General features: G+C 31.3%; 2 protein-coding genes and 1 long non-coding RNA gene across 3 annotated transcripts; 2 read left to right on the top strand and 1 right to left on the bottom strand.

Annotated features, from left to right (window-relative positions):
• Nucleotides 1–3,606: 3,606 nt before the first annotated feature.
• On the bottom strand, nt 3,607–6,613 carry LOC120217062. Its single transcript, XM_039214284.1, has 6 exons — nt 6,511–6,613; nt 6,163–6,295; nt 5,808–5,911; nt 4,975–5,146; nt 4,756–4,896; nt 3,607–4,683 (listed from the first exon to the last, which is right to left on the bottom strand). Exons 1-6 carry the CDS (start codon nt 6,558–6,560, stop codon nt 3,709–3,711), a joined length of 1,575 nt encoding a protein of 524 aa, XP_039070215.1. The 5' UTR covers nt 6,561–6,613; the 3' UTR covers nt 3,607–3,708.
• A 6,172-nt stretch (nt 6,614–12,785) lies between these two features.
• LOC120217065 lies at nt 12,786–13,026 on the top strand. Its single transcript, XR_005525119.1, has 2 exons — nt 12,786–12,887; nt 12,980–13,026. It is a non-coding gene; the product is annotated as an uncharacterized LOC120217065 (long non-coding RNA).
• A 162-nt stretch (nt 13,027–13,188) lies between these two features.
• On the top strand, nt 13,189–17,562 carry LOC120217064 (glycerophosphodiester phosphodiesterase GDPD4-like). Its single transcript, XM_039214288.1, has 6 exons — nt 13,189–13,670; nt 15,231–15,317; nt 15,700–15,797; nt 16,631–16,691; nt 17,229–17,297; nt 17,404–17,562. The coding sequence occupies exons 1-6, from the start codon at nt 13,515–13,517 to the stop codon at nt 17,545–17,547; spliced, it is 615 nt and encodes a 204-aa protein (XP_039070219.1). The 5' UTR covers nt 13,189–13,514; the 3' UTR covers nt 17,548–17,562.
• The last annotated feature ends 3,078 nt before the right edge of the window (nt 17,563–20,640 follow it).

Genomic DNA, 20,640 nt, shown 5'->3' on the forward strand with positions numbered 1-20,640 from the left:
GATCATCAAATATTAATCGACGAGAAAGAGTGCCCATGTTGAAAACAATGGATCCAAAGTGAAATCGATCAATGAAATGAAATTTGTGAGGGTAAAATGAAATTATCAAAAGAAAAGGGACCACAAAGCAAAATGCTTGAAAGTTTTCCAAAATGTATTCGGCGGCTGTCTCATTTTCATCCAAAATTTTAGGGAGGGTAACCTCATTTGTTGCGGGTGTTGAGTTAACAGACAGTTGTCGTCACCGTCGGCCACGTGTACTAGAATATACGGGAATGTCTTCATTCCATGACGTGGCGACCAGCAACTGGGTGAAGAGTTGACATCTCGATTAACGGATCCTTGTAGTAGACGGAAAGCAATGATAGCCCCACTCATCGTGGAACAACTGTCTTGCCAACATTCTTAAAATGGATTTTTGTTACACTAATCTTTTACATTTTCCTTTTAAAAAGTAATTTTTAAATTAGTATACATTTGTATGAATAATTTGATCTTGGTGTAATTTTTAAATATTAATTATTGAAAAAATATATAAAAGTAGGTGGATTATATTTTTGGAATAAACATTCATCAATGAGAACATATTACGTACTAATATAATGACATGTAATAACAGTACGAACAAATAAATTTAACCTACAAATTGTTAGCAATAAAAACACAATAGAGAAACAAGAAAATTCGATTAGAAGCATAATACTGTACAATGAAGAATACATTAAGAATGTAACACATGAATTAAATACAAAAATCCACGTCTTAATCTCATCATTATCAAATCATTTAAGTGATAAACTCTAAATAACTATACTTATTACGAAAGCTAGCCACTTGGGGCAATTTAGCTTATGTTTTTATCCTACAAACGTCTCGGTGATAATACGTAATTAAATAATTTTAAAATTGAAGGGGGGTGGGGACATGTTAGAGGCTGTGTTTTCTGAAAAACAAGGAAGATTTGATAGATTAGGGTTGACTAAGTGACACTCAAGGTAATCTCACGTCACTAATAGGGTATTAAGAGTGTTAAATTTCCATCCAAATTCGCTTAACACATGATTATTCAACCATATTATATAAATACATGTGGAGTTTAATGCAAGCCTTGAATTGATGTGTCAATTTTATAATGAGCAAGGCTATGACCACATGCAAGTTGCATTTTCTTAATTGTTAACAAAGTCCGAAATTGCAGAACTGAAAATTCATACTGGTTTGACACTTTCTACGGTTTCAACTTTAAATTAGGGTATGGGTGTTGCCGATACCTCAAATGATTCCCCCCATCTATTGGAAATAAGACAAAGGTATCACATTTTTAAACATAGTAAAACTAGCTCCAAGTTCTAGAGATATTGATTGTTTATTTGGGGTATCAAAATTTATATATTGTGCACAAATATTCTTATTCTTATTCTTAGGTTTGGACGGCCCACATTCTTTTGCTTAGTTGGTGGGCTGGTTTATACTTGTTCCAAATGGGCTCATTTTATACTAAAATTCAGCTTCACAAGAGGTATCAACGAGGTTGTTTCTTTCTTTTAACATATATCTAAGTAGCAGAAAGTGTATTTGATCCACATATTTCAAATTTGATTCATATAAGATCTAAGAGAACACCTGATGACTATACTTGTATAAAAATTTGAGTATTGAAATGATGTTAATAGTTTAAAGATTGAATTTGTGTGCTTTGAAATGTGGACATCAGTTTGAAGTTTTTAGCTATAATTTAAATACGTATAATACCTTAATTCTTAGTTTTATGATAGATTGGATATGGATAGAGAACGTAAAAGCCTAGATTTAAAGAAAATATTAACATAAACCATGTCAGATTATAATCAATTAAATCCATCTAAACTCAACTCCTTAATTAATTAAATAAAAAACCAATTCATTCGAAATAATTATAACACGATGAATTAACATCGTCACTAAACACATTGCTGATATCAGTCTTATGTATTTTTCTTGGTATTTCTGTATGTTTTTGAAAGTCAGCGAGTAGATAATATTGGATACATTTTTGGAGATCGGTGGCAAATCGTATGCTTTAGTCATAAAGAAAGGTGTAAAAGGTGCGGGAAAAGACAAATATGGCAAACTCAAATTTTCTTATAATATGTACGAATGGGAGAAGAGTTCGATGCACAAAGAATGAGGTTCTTACACCCGACCCCACCACCTTCAATAAAACTAAATTATTGCATGGGTTGACTCTCTCCCTGTTTGCTATTCATTTATATTCAAAATCTTAAATGTATATTTAGTTGAAATATACATAATGTAAGATTATTAGTTGAAATAAAAGATTATCAGAGAATAGGATTACTGAGAATGTTGTATTTTGTGTTTGGTTGGTTTAGCAGGAATGTAAGATTACATTGTTTGGTTAAAGAAATAAAATATTATTAGAATGTATATCTACCCAAATTATTCTTATTATATATTTGTTTTTTTTAATAAATTGGAAAATATTTATATGTTTTCTTTAAAAAATTTAGATTCATAAAATTTATATATTTTTTTACAAAATTGAAAATATAAAAAGGTTTAATGAAAGAGTAAAATTTTATTTTAACCCCTGAATTTTATATAAAATTTTAATTATAGATTTTTTTTGTAAATCTAAAATAGTTTAAGGATAAATTTATAATTTAACATTCGTAGAATTTTTATTATTCAATGACAGAATAAGGATATTTTTGAAAGAAATTTTTTTAAGGGCATTTTAATCCAAAACGTCGGTAATCCAACAATACCTAAAGAAATGGAGGTAATGACATTCCCGGTAATATATCCAAAAAAATCCACTATTGATAATATAAGATTACTGGGAATGACATTCTCGACCAACCAAACAGGAAAATGTGGATTCCATTTGCATGAGAATCTCATATTCCCCCAACCAAACACTCTCTAAAGTTAAAAGAGCCTTCTCTCTCCCGAGGCACTCTCCTTTTGTTTGTAAACAATCAATTCCGAGTTGAAAAAGGAAGAATGTAGAGAAAGGAGAGAACCCCAGGGGGTTTACTGGTGTGCCCAATGCCTAACATGTTTTTTGTTGTTGTAATTATTGACATTCAATTCATTAGTCAAGTATCATTTGAATGATTCGAATTTACGAGTATCATTTTATCATTTCCGAGTCAAATTGTTCACCTTTGCCTTCAGCTTCAGCTTACTCCATTAATAATTTTAAAATACAAACCTAATGTAAATCTTGTGCTATCCTACTCTTGTTTGGTCCACTGTTCTCTTTATATTTAGGTGTTTGCCAGAGAACATTCCTATTATATAGATAGGTGTTTGCTAGAGAACATTCCTATTGAACTTGATTCGCTATGAGAAATTAACAATCTTATTGAACTTGATGTTCAGTAAGCTTTCTAAAATGAAATTTACATGTAGTGATTGATAGTCTCACTGCAGATTTTTATTCTAGTTACTTTGCTATACACACTAGGTCGCTAATGGACTTGCCCCGGTATTAGATAATCTAAATTCAATCTAATTCGATTTAATCATAAAGCTCAATTAAATATGCTAAACTTATTTTGAGAAAAAAAAAGGAACTTTTATTTTCAAAGCATCGCTTCGTTACTTGTTTTGACTATTTTACAAATAAAAGAACATAAAGATGGACACCATATCTGAAAACTGCAATACTATAAATCCAATCAACGAAAGCCCCCGGTGGACTTAATGACTATCGGAATTATGTTTAAAAGAATAACCGGATCCAAACAGGTTTGGATACGAGTAATCATCATTCATTGAAGGCAATCTCTGCGGCTGCTTTTGATGTTGATCTTGCTCAATAGCATCATCTCTAGAAACCGGTGAATCCGAACCTACTTTCAATTTGCTCACTTTAGGAAGATCCGCTGCTTCTGATCCTTTCTGCTCCTCAGCCTGAGGTGCTATATTGGAGTCTGGATAATATAAAACATCATCAGGATAGCTAGACGAGTTTAGATGATCAAAATTTGGGTTTTCCTTTCTAGCTGGTTGATGAGGAATATTCGTATGAAGGTGGTTCTCAGAGCTATCTTCACCGCCTTGGCCATTCCTTTTCTGCTTAAGTTCAGCGACTCTGACTTGGGCAAGATCTGCTGCTGAGCGAGCTGCAGCTGCTGCACGCTCAGCGCTTTCAGCAGATGACTGAGCAGCCGCTAGAATATCCTCTAGATCAAAGTTGGCCTCACTTTTTGGTTTCGAAATAGATGATGTTGAACCGCTTGGTCTTGCAGATATTGATGAAGCAGCTGTCGATGGAGTAGAAATGAAAGGCAGAAACTGTTTGTTGTCTTTGGCTGTGGCTGGATCATCGAGCATTTCACTTGCTTTAGCTATTGTATTTTCTTGCTGATATATATCGGGCTCCAAAGGGGGCATTTGTACCACATGACCAGAAGCTCTAGAATGTTTAGATGAATGATCAATTTCAAGTTCTGGAGCAGCTGATGAAGGTGGGTTAGTTACTGGTGCTGATGCAGCATTAGTGCTTGGCTGCAATGACACGTTAGGAACTTCTGGAAAATCTACAAGGTCAAAGTCCAAACCGGAATCAGGCTGCTCGGTTTCGGCATGATCAGGGGCAGAAGTCAATGTTTCACCATGTTTCTCTGACAGAAGGGACAACTTTGATTCAGATACAAACTGTGTTGGGCCATTCTGACAAACAAAATAGGCATGTTAACGATATAGGAACAGAAAATAAGAAAACGCACTCCAAAATTTACTTACCAGTAAATCTTCACGTGGTTTGAAAAACTCAGACTCAGTAGAAGCTGGATCCCATTCCAACTCATGCTCTTCAGCAATTTCTTTTAGAATATTCAATTTTACTTCAGGAGAAGGAGCGCGTATAGATAACAATTCTATCAACTGCATTTAGGAGAATACCAACTAGAAGAACTAAAATACAAAATGAAAATACACAATGAGCCTTCAAACTTCTAATACCTGATGATTAACACCACAATCTGGCCTCAGTTCAGTTGCAGCTAATACAAATTCCTTCCCGTACTTGGCAGTAAATAGCATTTGAACCTGCAGCAGCTCTGGTAGATCGGCACATCTTGGCGCAGCAAAACACACGCTACTTATTGCTTCCTTCAAATCTAGAGGACATTCCCTGAAAAAGGATGAACAAAAAACCAACATCGTGAAAAATGCCATTCATCAAGGCGACAAAGTCATAGCAATAAGTTTGGAGAAATTTACAGAATTGCATTGACAGGAAGGAAAGTTCATCGAGTAAAGAACATCATGAGACCTTTTGTAATATTTAGGTGATATGAGCAGTTTATAACACGGCAAAGATTGATCTACCTCCAAAAAGGTGTAAATGCTTCATGTATGAACTTGCCAAAGGCAGCCCGAGATTCTAATATTGGCATGGCAAAGCACATGAGAAAGGTATTATGAGAATTATACCATTACGGAGAATTATTAAACATTCAATGAAACCATCTTAAAGACAGTATTAGGGCAGTTCACCAACTCCTACATAATGAAACAAAATCAAACATTCAAAGAAACGATATAGAATCTGTTTGTTCTAGTTACTTTTTCTCTAGATATAATATTCAATTTGAAGAATTTGGTCAAACTACTTTTCGACTCAGCCACCAAAGCCTCTGTACAAATATTTGGCTCCATCCTTCAACCTAAAACTGATATCCCCTACATTGCATAATTCATCCTACCAAACAGGTTCAGACCCAAGCAATTGAGTCAAATCCAATATATTAAGAAATAAAAATATAAAGACTCCAAAAAGTTCAAACAATAACCTTTGAGTCTCTATGATCGGAAGCCGGACTGCAATAAGCTCGCAAAACAGCTCAAGGATCTCCTGAGCAGCCATCATGTTTTCTTCCCTTATTATATGCTCCACCTGAGATATAAACCCCAAGCATTGTTTCATAAGGAACTATCTAATTATTTTCCAGTAAGCACTCAAAATAATTACAATACCTTCTAAAAACAGCAAATTTAGAATGTACCAAGTACCAACAACCTAGATCACTTAACTAAATAATAAAAACAGCATATTTAGGTTATCAAATACATATATTTGCACTTCAGCAAATGATAAATTTAAAATATTTTTAAAAAAATCTGGCTAAAGAAGAAGTAATAACATACTCGAATTCGAGCAGTAGCTTCTTGGCCAGTCTCAAGAAGCTTCGCAATTTCGCGGCGCATCTTCTTTATCTGAATCTCTCTCCTGTTCCTTAATAACTTTATCCGCGGAATTGTTAACTTCAATAAAGTTTTGCTGCATATCCACCCAAAAAAAAACAGATCAAACTTGAAACAAATTAAGATAAATCTTCAAAATCGATCAAATTAATAATTACAAAAAAAGTAAAAAGACATGATTCATCAAACAAGATTAAGCAACATATAACAAGAAGCACAAAATTCGATGAATTGAACAATAAATATAAACATGAATATGAGCTTATTAAGGAGTGGAACTGAGGGGGATACCATTTAGCAGCTTTGAAGCCTTTGTTGAAGAAGGAATCGATCATAGCCATGATGGTAAGACGGGATCGCACAAATAAAAACGAAAATTAAAAAAAGTACAGAGTAAAGGGTTTCGTATTTAAAGAAACCTTGAAGGGAAGGAAATTAATTATTATTTAAAAATTTAATTAACATAATATATTTTAATTTCATATGTATTATAATTATTAGTATTGTTTATAAGAATGTATATTATAATTATTATATTTAAATTGGTAATACCAGTATATTTTTAATTAGTAGATGTATTGAGAGAGAGAAAAGTAGGGGCTGTGACTGGACAGGAAAATATATATATTTATTTTGGTTACGAGGATAAGACGCGTGCTCTCGTCGTTGCGAAGCAGCTTACTTATGTAAGAAGGCTTTTATATTTAGGGTAAAATACACAAATGGTCCCCCGAATATAGAATATTACTTTATTAAGTCCTTTGACTATTAAAAGTTATAAAATGATCTTTCGACTATAGAGTGTTGTTTTGTTGAGTCCCTTGACTATTAAAGTTACAAAATGATCACCAGACTATTAATTATATTCCAAACTTGTACTTTTTTATTAAAAACTTAACGGTATTCTGAGTTGAACGTTAACCTGTTGAATGTGATATGATAAAATGTGATCCTAGAATCTTAAATGATTAGCATATCTCATTTATCATATTAACTTCTAGCTTAGACAACCACAATTTTTAACGAAAAATGACGAGTTTGGATATAATGAATAGTCGGGTGAATATTTTTTAACTTTTAATAGTAGATGAACTTAACAAACATTCTATAGTTGGAGGAAAATTTGGTAAATTTTAGTAATTGAATGGTTTGATAAGGTAATTGTAATACCCCAAATTTTGGCTAGTAACTAAAATGTAAGTTTTAAAAGTTTGATGGCTAAAGTATAAACTTGTAAGAGTTTAGGGACTAAAAATATAATTTTGAAAAGTTATATATTTTAGCCCGTAAATAAAAAGTTTAGATTAAAACAAGAATTTTCAGATTTTTGGTTCGTAATTTGTGTTAAAAGTTATAAAACGATAAAGTTTGGTAGTGAAATCAGATAATCGGATCGAACCGAAATTTTACGAAAATTTGAAGGATGTTAGAAAATGATTGGAAATATTATTTCCATATTTTAGATAAGATACATTTAACTCAGATAAGTGTAATTTTTCAGATTTTTTCGAACAGTAGAATTTTAGTAATTAAAATGCAATTTTTGAAAATTGCATGGACAAAGTGAAAAGTCTAAGCCAAATTGATTTATCTTTGACCAAAGAATATTTTAATGGAGAATAAGGCAATGACATTTGGTAACTATAAAGGTTTATTAATGGTAAAAATGGAATTTCTTAAGAATTGAATTTTAAATTCAATTAAATTGGTTTAGTGCCAAGTGTATTAATTATTAAATACAAGAATAATCAAGATAATCAACTTATTTTCAACCATTTTCTTTCATTTGGGCGAAACCACCAAGCTCACCAAGGTAAGAATTTTATTTTGATTTTTGAAGTCATACACTTGATTTTTGGATTAAACTATTAGATAGATAATTAACCTACATGAAACTCTCTATCATTTGGTATCAATATTTCATTGTGAGGATGATTATGTGTTACGATTTAAAGTTAGGGTTTATATAGGGTGTATGGATTTTGAAGAATAGATGAAGGATTTTTATGTTTTTTATGTTAGTGATTAATCCTAAAGCATGAATGATGATTAAAATCATGTGTAAAGCCTTATGTTAGGCTTGAACAAATTATGGTTTATGTATATTGAATGGATTTTGATTTAATTTGATGTTAGGATGATTGGAAATGCATGAATTTAATGCTAGGAGCTTGAATTCATGCTTGAAATTGAATGGAAATCAAACCCTAATTCACTTAGGGTATTCGACCATTAGGGAAATTTAGGGGGAAATGTTGAAATAATTCATATGGTCTTGTATTGATATCAGAAGTGTTTCACGTGACTTGGAGATCAATTTGGACCAATTTAGAAGCTTGAATAAGAAAAAGGGTTAATATACAACTTTTGAGAATTATGGGATATTATTGCAAGAATGAGATATTTGAAGGGGTTAAGTTAGAAAGTTGATTGGAACCAAATTGCAAGTTTGGTAAAGTTTAAGGGTAAGATTCGAAAGGTCTCAATATTATAAGGACTTGATTTCAAGTTTATTAAATGTTAAGGTATCATTTGGGTAAAATATTATAATACCGGAAATTTTATGGACATGCTGACTTTTAAGTTCATCTATTGAGTTGAGATCAAATTTTAAGTTTATAAAGATTGATGGTGAATTCCTAAGAAAGTTTAGGACGAAATTGTAAGTTTTTGAATGTTAAAGTATTGATTTAGGAATTTTAATAAGGTGCTGGAAATTTTAGAAATTAAAGTGCAACGGTCTAAATGGTGAGGGATTATTATGAATTTAATGGAAAAATTAAGGTGAATTCTAGAAATAATTCATAATTAGTGGCTTGATTTTATTTTTGGCAAAAGTTGAAGGGCTGATAATGGAAACAAATACTTATGGAATTTAAGGAAATATTTTAAGAAGTTTGAAATTACGATGGAATTACGATTTAGTTTTAAAATGATTTAAGTATCAATTTTATTTCTATCGAATTTTATAATTACGCTTAGATTATGTTAGTTCGATACTAACATGTAGTATGAGCATTCTATGTTATTATATGACGTTGTTTGACCAAGGTAAATTTTGTGATTCGTGTAGCTCGAAAATAAAGGAAAAAGTTTGAGATCGAGAAGGTTATCGCAGAGAAGATTCGATAGCAAGGCAAATATGAGTGTATTTATTTTGTATTTATGTTATCGAACAAACATTTACTTGCGATGAGACAATGTCAGAATTACTACGATAAAAAGTGATTCCTAATGTTATATGAATTATGATTCTAGCCTATATTTTCATTTATTAAGCTTATAGAATTAGGGAAAAGAATTAAGGATGCAAATTACAGAAAGTTGTCTAGAAATTCATGATTCAAACAGTAAATTTAGAAATTCACCATAAATTATATAGAAATGATTAGGGGATTAATTTTATACTGTTGGATTTGTATATCAGTATAGTTTTGTCTAAAACAAATAACTAATGATTTCGAGGTGTATACAAAAAGATATGAATTTTTAATCAAGAATAGGTCAGAAAACAGGACATCAGATTCTGCTCAAAACATCTTCTGTTAGCCAACTTTGAAAGTTGAACTATAAGAAGTGTCTTATATGGTTAGATTTGTATTTGAGTCTAGTTTCCATTGGTATTACCGGAATAATTTTTTAAGTATGTATATTAATACATTATAATATTTATTTGAAGGTAGTGCAAACTGACAGAGCATGAAAATTTGATAAAATTGGATAGTTGAAGCATTTGAGAACAAAGGATTAATTATAAAGCTTAGTGAGACTTATATTTTGATTTATTAATCAAGTGTCAAAGTGAATGAAATTTACTTATTTATCTATTTTGATTGAGGACCACTTGTGATAAGTCAACCTCGCATTACTTGAAGTATGTTTTCTATTTTAAGCATGGATTATTATTTTCATAATGTTTATATATGTCTTATGAATGTTTAGGTTATGAATTACCCAAATTATGATTTTTATGAGAATGATTGAAAAATGATTCTGAATTGAAATATTGATTATGAAACAAACAATGTATAATCTAAAAGCCCATTGTATGTTGCATTGAGAGTTATAAGTATAATTGGCATGTAATTAAGTGAGTACTTATCAGTCAGTTTCTAGTTATCTGCATTGGTGCTCATGTGATGATTGCACTGAAGTGCATTATATGTTTCAGTTTCAGTTATGATTGGCACTAAAGTGCCTAGTGCGCGCCTTTCAGTTATACTCATATACCTTATATTCTCATAAATATGTATTGGGCTATGGAAATAAATATGAAAGCTATGAATTACGTTTCAGTTAACATAAATCATGATATTATTATTTTATCAGAAAGAATATGAAAATGAAATGAAAAGTTATGAAATATATATGAATGACTAGGATATGAATTGTTTATGTTATTTGATTTTGATTTACATGAGCTTTGATGAAATCATGAGAGGATGATTTTCAGGTTTTAAAGGAAAATCAACTTGATCAGCTCGGTTTGAAAGTTTTAATGTTTTTATTTAAATTACAGTTTCATGTTATAATACTTTACGAAATTTATATTTTATATCATTTTAGTTATGTAGTTGCTTCACTAAGTTTTACTTAGCGCATGATGGTTTTTATGCGTAGGTTCGAATACAGTAGAGGACGTGAAGTGAGGAGCTTGCCAGCATCTTATGGGAATCAAACCTACCGACAGTATCAGTAAGACATCCTAACTTTGACTTATTAGTGGCATGCACATTATAATTGTTGGGTTGTTTTATCAAACTTTATTTTATAAAGGGTCTATAATAGTAATTTATGATTGTTCTAATTTTGGATAATTTTAGCTATAATCGTATTTATGAATGAATATTATAAACAATTTTTTTTTAAATTTTTAAATAAAGCAATATTAAGCAGATGCATATAGATATGAAACAGTATGTAACTGCCTAATTGCTGCATAAAAACCAGCCTTGTTTGGAACAATAAATTACTATGTTACGACTATCCATGCTAAAGAAATTACAATTTTTAAATTGTAAGAAAATGGTATTTTAAACCACAACAAAATTTTAAGCATATATGTTCAATAAATGTATGTTAAGCTGATGTGACATATTTAATTCGTATTATGAGACATATACGGATTATAGGTGTTACAATAATATCCTATAATAAATGGACCATTTGTGTATTTTATTTATATTTTTAACGCTTTTAACAATAAAATAAATAAATGTCAGTAGAGCACATTGAACCGAGGAATATACTAAACGTTGGAAGTCTGTCGTTTCGCATAAGGATTGGGTCACAAAACGCTGACATGTATATTTAAACATATAATTGCACAAACCAAATGAATTTCATAGTATAAGGTTTGTTATTAAAAACAAAATTAATAAGATATTGGATTTTATTAAAAACAAAAAAATAACAAGCATTAATATTTTCTAACATAAAAAATCTCAAAGAATGTCTAAAAATTATTCATAAAGACAAAATTAAAAGGATTTACTACTGCGTTATTGATCATATCTTTGATATTCTAAGCAAGAATTGAAACCTTACGATAAGGCATATTCTGCATGAAATTAACAAAGTTATCTGATAGTTTGACCAAAATAGAAAAGGAAAGTGTCGTAAATATTATGCTTTCATTAACCTTTTGTCGGAAATACTATCACTACTTCGAGATAATAGAACCACAAAAATTTAATATATCTAGCTGAATAAACTTTTTCTTTAATAATACTTAAAAAATAAATTTTTTAGATATCTAAAATTAAATTATAATTTTTTTAAAAAATAATATAATTTTATCATATTAAAAATTAAATGAGGGTTAAATAACATTTTTATAAAGAACAAAACATAAGCACTTAAAAATATAATGCAAGTGGCAGAGGAATTTACTAAATTTTGATTTGAAACTGTGAGATTATTGACTTGAGTGAATAACATCCACGTAAGATAGACGTGACTCGGATCAAAATGCAAAACTATGCCTATCGAGTGAGAATCGAGAGAAAAAAAACATGTTATCCAAGACCTAAGCAAGCAATCCACAAAGAGCAGAAGCATTCCAGTCCACGTCAGCACTATGATCTACCACGCGAGCAACTCCAACCTATCGCATTGCTGTATCAGGTTTCACATCTTCCGCTGTCAACCAATGGGAACTCGTGAACCACAATCCTACGTGGCGTCTCCACATCCAGCAGCCTTGCTTATAGGCATCCATCATTCATCATTGTTCTCACTTGGCCATAAACATGGCCTCGTTAGCAGCATCCACCGCTGCCGCCTCCCTCGGCGTCTCCGAGATGCTCGGAAACCCTCTCAACTTCAGTGGTGGAGCTAGGTCATCTGCCCCCACACCATTGAACTCCGGCGCTCTCAAGACCGTCGCTCTTTTCTCCAAAAAGAAGGCCGCACCTCCGAAGCCCAAGGCTTGCTTCCTTCGCCCCAGCCGATGAAGAGCTGGCTAAGTGGTACGGTAAGTTCAATGGAGTGTACTTACCAGAATCAAATCGTTTTGCGTATATAAATAAGCGAATTGTACAAAGAAAATGAAAACATGCATTTATATTTCAACAGGTCCCGAGTCCCGACAGAAGAATTTTCTTGCCGGAAGGTCTGCTGGACAGATCGGAGATCCCAGCGTACTTGACCGGAGAAGTGCCCGGAGAGTGAGTATTATAATTAAGTTACATGACATGAGAAGTGCAAAGTTATTCATTGGATTAAATAATTTATCTTTAACGTGCATATGTTCATTTAGCTATGGATACAATCCATTTGGCCTGAGCAAGAAGCCAGAAGACTTTGCAAAGTAAGTTTCGGTTTTTACATTGAAATTCAGCTACTAGTGAATTCTATCGAACTTTGATTCCTTCTTCGAAGAGAAGGCTTAATGGTGATGAACTAACCTTTATATTTTTTAATCTGATCAGCAATTTAGCCATTGGAGGCATTCAGATCTTCTCTGTGCAGTTGTTAGCACTTTAACAAATACTCCAATTGTTGTGATTCTGCGAAGTTCTTTCAAAAGAATTATGGCGCGACTGGGATAGCCAACCAGTTTGTGACCAGCAAAACCTCCAATCAAAAATCGAGAAAGAGTAAAGAATAGCGTAGAAATGAATGAAATTTATAAAATTTGGATGGAACCAGGAAGAAAATGAGTGAAATGGTAGGTGTGGAAAAAAATCCTTTGTTTTGTACTATGTGATTGGGCCTGCAGCCACACAGCCCAGAACCCAGAGCATATATAGTATAAAATAATTTGGTGGGAATCGTACGTACTAATAGTAGAAATGAAACCGCCGGTAGGAAGAAGGCGCGGCCATGGAACCCCTCTGTTCAGATTTTCTTCTTTCTATTCGAGGCTTCGTTTCATCCTTATTCTTCTTGCTTTCGTCGCCATTTTGCCTCCCCTTTTCTTCCACTTCAGGCTCCGCCGTTTCCATCAGGTTCCAATCCCAACGCCTTAATTTCCCGAATTCGCTGTTTTTCTACTTTTGATCAGGATAGGAGTTCTCTCATTTGATTTTTTTGATTTTTTTTATTTTATGCTGCTATAAATTCAAGATATGATTGTTTACGAGCAACTATTTCCATTTAATTTGATTTGATTTTTTTAATTTTATTTTGAAATTCCTCCCTAGATGACGTTGACTTTGGAAATGTGAAGGCTTTCTAAATTAATTGCATTATTGGATTTTTTTTTCACATGTGGATTCATTGTAGCAAATGTTGAGAAACTGGTGCTATAATTTCAATTCAGAGATCTGTTTTTTGCAATATATATATATGTGTGTGTGTGTGTATTATCAAATATATATATATATATATATATACATATTGTGTGTGTGTGTAAGTATGTATATTTTCTTCTAAAAATCCGAGCTTGTGTAATATCTTTCATTATGTACCCTGGTTAATTTCTTTTTTATGAATGTGTTATTAATTATTTAAGTCATTGTTTGTGACTGAACCATCTGAAAATGTTTCCCATGCCACAAATCTTTGATTTGATATATATTAATCTAATTACTATTATTATAAATGAAACATATGAACATATAAATGCGTAATTGCTTCAGAAGTTATGTCTATGTTTTGTTTTCCTTTCATTTAGTCATGGTGAAGATGGTGGTAGGTATTATGGCTAGTTGGAGAGCAGTATCTAGCAAACGCAGAAACAAGTTAGTTTGGACAATTGTGCCATTTTATTTTACTTTGGTGTTTGTGGGGTGAGAGATATTGTAGAGAATTTGATCCAGTGGAATATTGTGCTCTTAACTCAAAGGCTGAGGTTTAAGGAATTTTTTTTCTTGTTTTTGTTGTACACTTTTTCTAGCTTTTCTGTATTCTTTTGCCCTTGCGGCTTATTTCAGTGGTAAACTTTGAGGCGTTATTGCTACTTTCCCTTGAACTGTTTAAGCTTTCTCTGTTACTTCTCTGTTTGTTCTTTTCTATACCTCCTGTCTGTTGAATTTGTTTGTGATTCATTAAAAGGTGTAAAAACATTCCTGAGATTTTAAGGTTACCTTTGTTTCCTCCAATCAACTTAATGTACGATCATTTAGTCTGTTTGTTAAATGGTTACACTTTTTGTTAAGTGCTGTGATTGAGTTAACAACTGAATTTCATGTTAAACCTACACATGGAGGACTCGCACATAAAGTAGAAGTCAATACTTGATATAATTGTGTACGTGTTCTCTTTCTAAATTTTCTTAAATGATAATGACAAGGCAGTTTTCAAACATTTTACTAAGGTTATTCTACTTAGTTGATGTTCGCTATATGATATAATATTGGATAGGCTGCTGAATGATTTAAATATTTTTTTCTAAATATTGAAGTGTATGGCTTCTGAATATTCTAAGTTGAAGATTCTTTTCTTTCCTTTTTTCTTACGAATCTAATTATGTCAATTTATTTTATTCCTCAGTTAAAGGGGATACTTGTCACATATATAGGTTCTCAATTAGTAGTACGACTTCATTTTTTGCTTTTATATTGCAGACACAATTAAGCAGGTGCGGTTGGCTGAACAATCCTCCCCTTGTGTGTGCTCATGGTGGTGACTCAACTAATGCCTTCCCAAACACAGTAAACATCTCTTCCTTTCTGTAATTGCTTTAGTTCACTATTTTGCGTGGCTTTCAAAAGACACAAACAACATCTATAAAATTTGATTGCTTATATATCTTATGGGGATGTAATAGTCTTGTTTCATATTTCACCCGGTTTCTGGTTTCCTTCGGTTTATTCTGTCCAACTTCTGTTTTTGTGCCTTAGAACTTGAAATTATGATATTGCTTGGTCAAGGCTAGATTAGCACAAGTTAAATCCTTATAGCACATCATGATGAACTGGTTATTTAGATTACAATTACCTTCAATTGGGCCTGCTATTTCATAGCTTTTAGGATCTTATTATTATTCTTTGTTGATCTGTTTATCATCTGCTCTTTTTCTTTTATTTTGGCCAGATGTCTGCATATGGTTTTGCTCTTCGTTCTCAAGTAGATTGCATTGAAATTGATGTCTCTCGCTCATCAGATGGAGTTTTGTTTGCACTTCATGACAGGTATTTTCATCTCATAATCATATGAGAACTTCCATAAAGGATGTGATCTTCTAATTCATATGTACTTTACTTCCCTGAATGGTTTCAGTAGTCATTTTTATTTAAAAAAAATGGCAGTCAGTTTGTTGATTTATTAGCCGTTTACTCCTGTGTTTAATATATATGGATTTTAAATTTTCTTGATGTATCTTAATTATATAGAAATATTTAAAAAAAAACCAGTGCTTTTGCTGAAATGTTGACACTTAAGATGTAAGCAACATCTTTTCATTTATATTCCATAATCCTTGTAGTCCAGGTCCGCTAATCTTTTGGTGTTAATCTTCATGTGTTGTCTCATATAATTGGTGGAATAATAATTAGTTTAATACTATCATAATTCATACATTCAGTTCAGGACATGGTCTTGGATTTTTCATTACATCTGTACTGATTCTGATTTATTAGATTGCTGCATATTGGTGGGAGTTTGAACCAAGGTTTCGGATTACTTGATTTGTTCCTTTATTTACAATATTATTACTCTTTGTTCTTTTTGCAAACTCAAAAAATGGTAATTCATTTTCTTTTCATCTTTGCTGATTTTCTAGAGTAAGGTGTTAAGGAAAACCATTTACTAGTAAGCTAAGTGACTTTTTAAGTAATATGAAAGTTCATTTTGTGGGTGGGTAGTATTAAAAGGGTTTAGCAGAATAACAAAATAATTTGTGTAATACTTAATGCAATAATTGCTTGGTATTGTTGGATTACAAATCTGGTCTATCTTCCTGCATTTTTATTGCAAGCTTATATTGCAGCTGTTTGGAGACTTGATTTTTATGTTACACAGGCAGGGATTTGCAGCGAATATCTGGTAACAACACTTCTAAAGTTGGGCATTTGAGATCACACGAGGTGAAAATATTTCTGAATAGATTCTTCGCTTGTTTTGCTGAGTTCTAAAGAATCCATTTTTACTTTCATGACTAATGACACCTAATTATTGTGCTTTATGTATGTCATACAAACAAGGATCGAGGCCCAAACCAGAAAAAGAAAAAATATAAATTGCTGAATTAAGATAATGTCATTTCTTTCTATCTGATTTGACTGTTCAGTTTGATCTTGTTAATATGTTTATTTTGCGGCATGCCTTCCCATTTCTGATTAAAATTTTTATGGTTTTCCTTGTAAAATATTGGATTCGAGAAAATGTGTTTTCTTTGAGCTTAAGCAAGGAAATATTAATTTCTTTAATGTCTTGCTCGTTCAGCTAATATTTTAGTCTGAACAAGAAGAATCAATATATATCTTGTGAAAAATTCTATCTGTATATGAGGTCTTAATTGATCAATTGATTTTTTTTTGGCAATATGTGCTTTTTAAGATACTAGATAGTATGAATTATATTGGTGAGTAATGTTGATTGATATTCTTTGTTTTGCTTTGTAGATAAAAGAACTTGATGTCTATCATCAGTCTGGTAATTCAAAGATTCCTACAATTGAAGAGGCTTTGACGGTATGTTTAGGATAGTTTTTCGTCTATACACTAGATTCTGTTGTTGATAGTTTTTCTATCAAAAGGTAATGATGAATATCTGATTATGGTTCATCTTAATATTCAGTTTATAACGACATCAGTTAGGCAGGTGATTCTAGATGCCAAGGTGGGGCCTCCATTATATGAAAAGGAACTTGCAAAAGATATTCTTTCTGCTGTGAGTTATTTTGCCCCTTCTGCCTTTGTCTTGATTTCTTGTAACTTTTGATTTAGAAATGTGTAAATGAGGCATTATGCACTGCACTTATTTTTCTTCTATCTATTCTCCTGTCATGACTAGTTTTTCAATGTGATTGTGATAGACTGTATTATTGTTTATGATATCTCTGATACTTAAATATGAAGGAGCAAGAAAATATTGCCAAATTAATTTGGACTTTGAAATACTTATGAGGTTTACTAGAAATGCATGGGAATTTTACGGTTTTACCTGCTTTAAAGTTGATTGAGAAAACTGGGACTGTATCGGTCTATATCGATAGAAAAGATGAATTGAAAATTTCAAATAAATTTAAGTATATTCTTTTAGTAGACAATGCTTGAAGTATTTTACTGTTTTATCCAACAGGCTTTTTTAATTCAAAACATTTTGCTTTAAAGTTCTATTATAAAAATTTTCAGGTTGAGAATGCGGTGTAAGAATTGCCTCGTTTGGGCTAAAAGCGACAGTTTAGTGAGGGACATAATCAAACTCTCATCGGATCTTATGGTGAGAAGAATTATACTGTTCTGAGCTATTTTGGATTTCCCCCCCTAGAGAAGTTACTACTATTGGAAGGGTTCTTGCGATGTCTTATGAATGGCTATCTTACATAATTCGAGCAAGATTGTGGAGTGTATAATAGTAACTTTCTATGGGTAATGAAAATTCTTTCCGAGTGGATTGGCAAACTATCACATGCTTCAATACAGTCATATTTAACTGATTTGATTTGACTATTCCTTCCAACTCATTCAAAATCCGGCTTACCAAGAAATCAGACCAGTTGTTTCAAACCGGGATTCCAGCTGCCATGGTGAAACCCAAGACCTCTTTATCCTGTGCAACTGTCCTTTCACATATGTGACCTCAAAATTTTTTCCCTTCTCTTCTGCTTTTGTTTTCCTTTTTCCTTCCTTTTCACTGATCGATTCACCCGTGTTGTTTAAAGTTCTCATAGATTTTCGATTCTGAAAAATAAACTCTTCAATATCTAATACTAGACCCGGAATTTTGTGTTGCCATATTGTGTTTCATGTCGTTTCTTTGTGAAATTACAGAATGTCCGACTTGTTCTTGCAGGATCCGTTCTTTGGATTTTAGAAAAAATATCTATTCTGTATTATAATTCTTGAACTCGATAACTAAGTCTATACTGTATAAGTTGTTGATGTTTGACGATAACAACTCTTTCTATGCATTTGACCGGTTTGTGGATGAACTCACAGGTAGGCTACATTATAATGGTGGATCCCCATACTGGGGCTCGATGTAGCTTATTTAGAATGAAAGGGGCCAAGGTAACTGGCGTATACCATCAATTGATCGATGAAAGATTGGTTAAGACTCTGCATGGGTACGAAACTCATTTTGAGCTGGTTATTGGTGTAATTGATGTGTGTTATGCAAATTTGATCCATTGCTCGATCTGTTATGGTCTTCGACAGGAGAGAAGAAGGTATATGCCTGGACTGTCGACGATGCCGATTCCATGACGAGGTTGCATGCGCACACGGATGCCATTGTCACTAGCAACCCCAGTTTACTTCAACGTACCATGCAAGATAAAAGAACACAATGCCTTGAAGAAGGTTTTTCTTTGACACGATGACCATTCTTCTTCATTTTCCAAGTATTTGATGTGATGATATTTCTGTACACGGCGTAAACTAATCGTGCTTGACTTTATTGATTCAACTCTCTTTTGAGGGTCCATCTATATGACATTTGTCGACACTATTTAATCACATGCATAACATCTTTTTAGGATTTATTCCATTATAAAAAGTATATTATAATGAATAACATCTTAAATAAAATAAAATAATATCAAAAAATAGGATTTATTATATGAACTTATTTTATATGTTTTTATTTAAAATGTAATATTTAAGTCAATTAACAATAATTTTAGGATTTTGAACCAAATTTTGACTTTTAAAACATACAATAATGACTATAATATTTATTTTTATGGTGGATGAATCAAAATAAAATTTTAAATTTAGTAAAAGGACTAAAATATTTTTTATAGTAGAAGAATTAAAATAAACTTTTTAGATATAATATTTAGACTTCTAATAGACTTAATTAAAATGCATAATACTACCTTTTTAAATAATGATTTTAATATAATATTAATAATCATTTATGATACGTTATACTATTACATAACGTAGATCAATATTCACATGATAATTTATACTTTTTAAAATAATATTATTGGAAGAGGACGCGGCTATTATTTATTGATAGTTTAAAGATTAAATTAAAATGTTAAAAAATATAAGGGTTAATTTGAAATAAAAGTCATAATTTGAATAAATTTAAAATATTAAAAATGAGAAAAAATTAAAATTTATAATTCTAAATTAAATTTAAAATAAAAATTATAATTTAAAGGAGTATGGTGCAATTAACTAAAATGATTCCTTTTATTGGTTCTTTTCATTACCTCTGTTGCACGTAACCATCTAAAGGACGCAACCAAATTTTTACAGTACTATATAATTTCATACAATCACAACGGGAATTCATTTCTATAATTTATTTTGTTGTTTTTTTTTATTAATTACCAATGATTAGATGGTTATTTATTTTAAATGTTTTTAATAATTTAACATAATAATTTATTATCCTTGTAATTTAATGTTTGAACCTTGAATCTCTAAGAATAATAATTATCTCTTTAACCATTAAGATAATTTAAATTCAATTATTTATATTATTTTTTTAACTTGACAAAAGAAAGTTAATACATTCAGTTTTATTCAAATTAAATTATTTATAAAATTTAATAAAGTATTATGTAATACAAAATTAATAAAAAAGTAAACTATTAACTAAAAATACTTAATATTAATTAAACATTAAAATTATTATAAATTATTTTTCACTAAATCAAATTATAACCCAAATTTACTTCTATTTTCACTAACTTAAATTAATCGCACTTCACTCACATCAAATGCGCCTCTCTCGTATAAATGGTAAGGGGAAACGGTTCATTCATTGCTCTCTTCCTCTACCTATTTTCCAGTATTTATTTCCCCCCACTGAAATTAATATTATTTGAAGATTAAAAATAAATAAATTTGTTAG

The sequence above is a fragment of the Hibiscus syriacus genome, unplaced genomic scaffold (assembly GCF_006381635.1).
Source record: "Hibiscus syriacus cultivar Baekdansim isolate YM2019G1 unplaced genomic scaffold, ASM638163v2 tig00110177_pilon, whole genome shotgun sequence".
NCBI classification, from domain to species: domain Eukaryota; kingdom Viridiplantae; phylum Streptophyta; class Magnoliopsida; order Malvales; family Malvaceae; genus Hibiscus; species Hibiscus syriacus.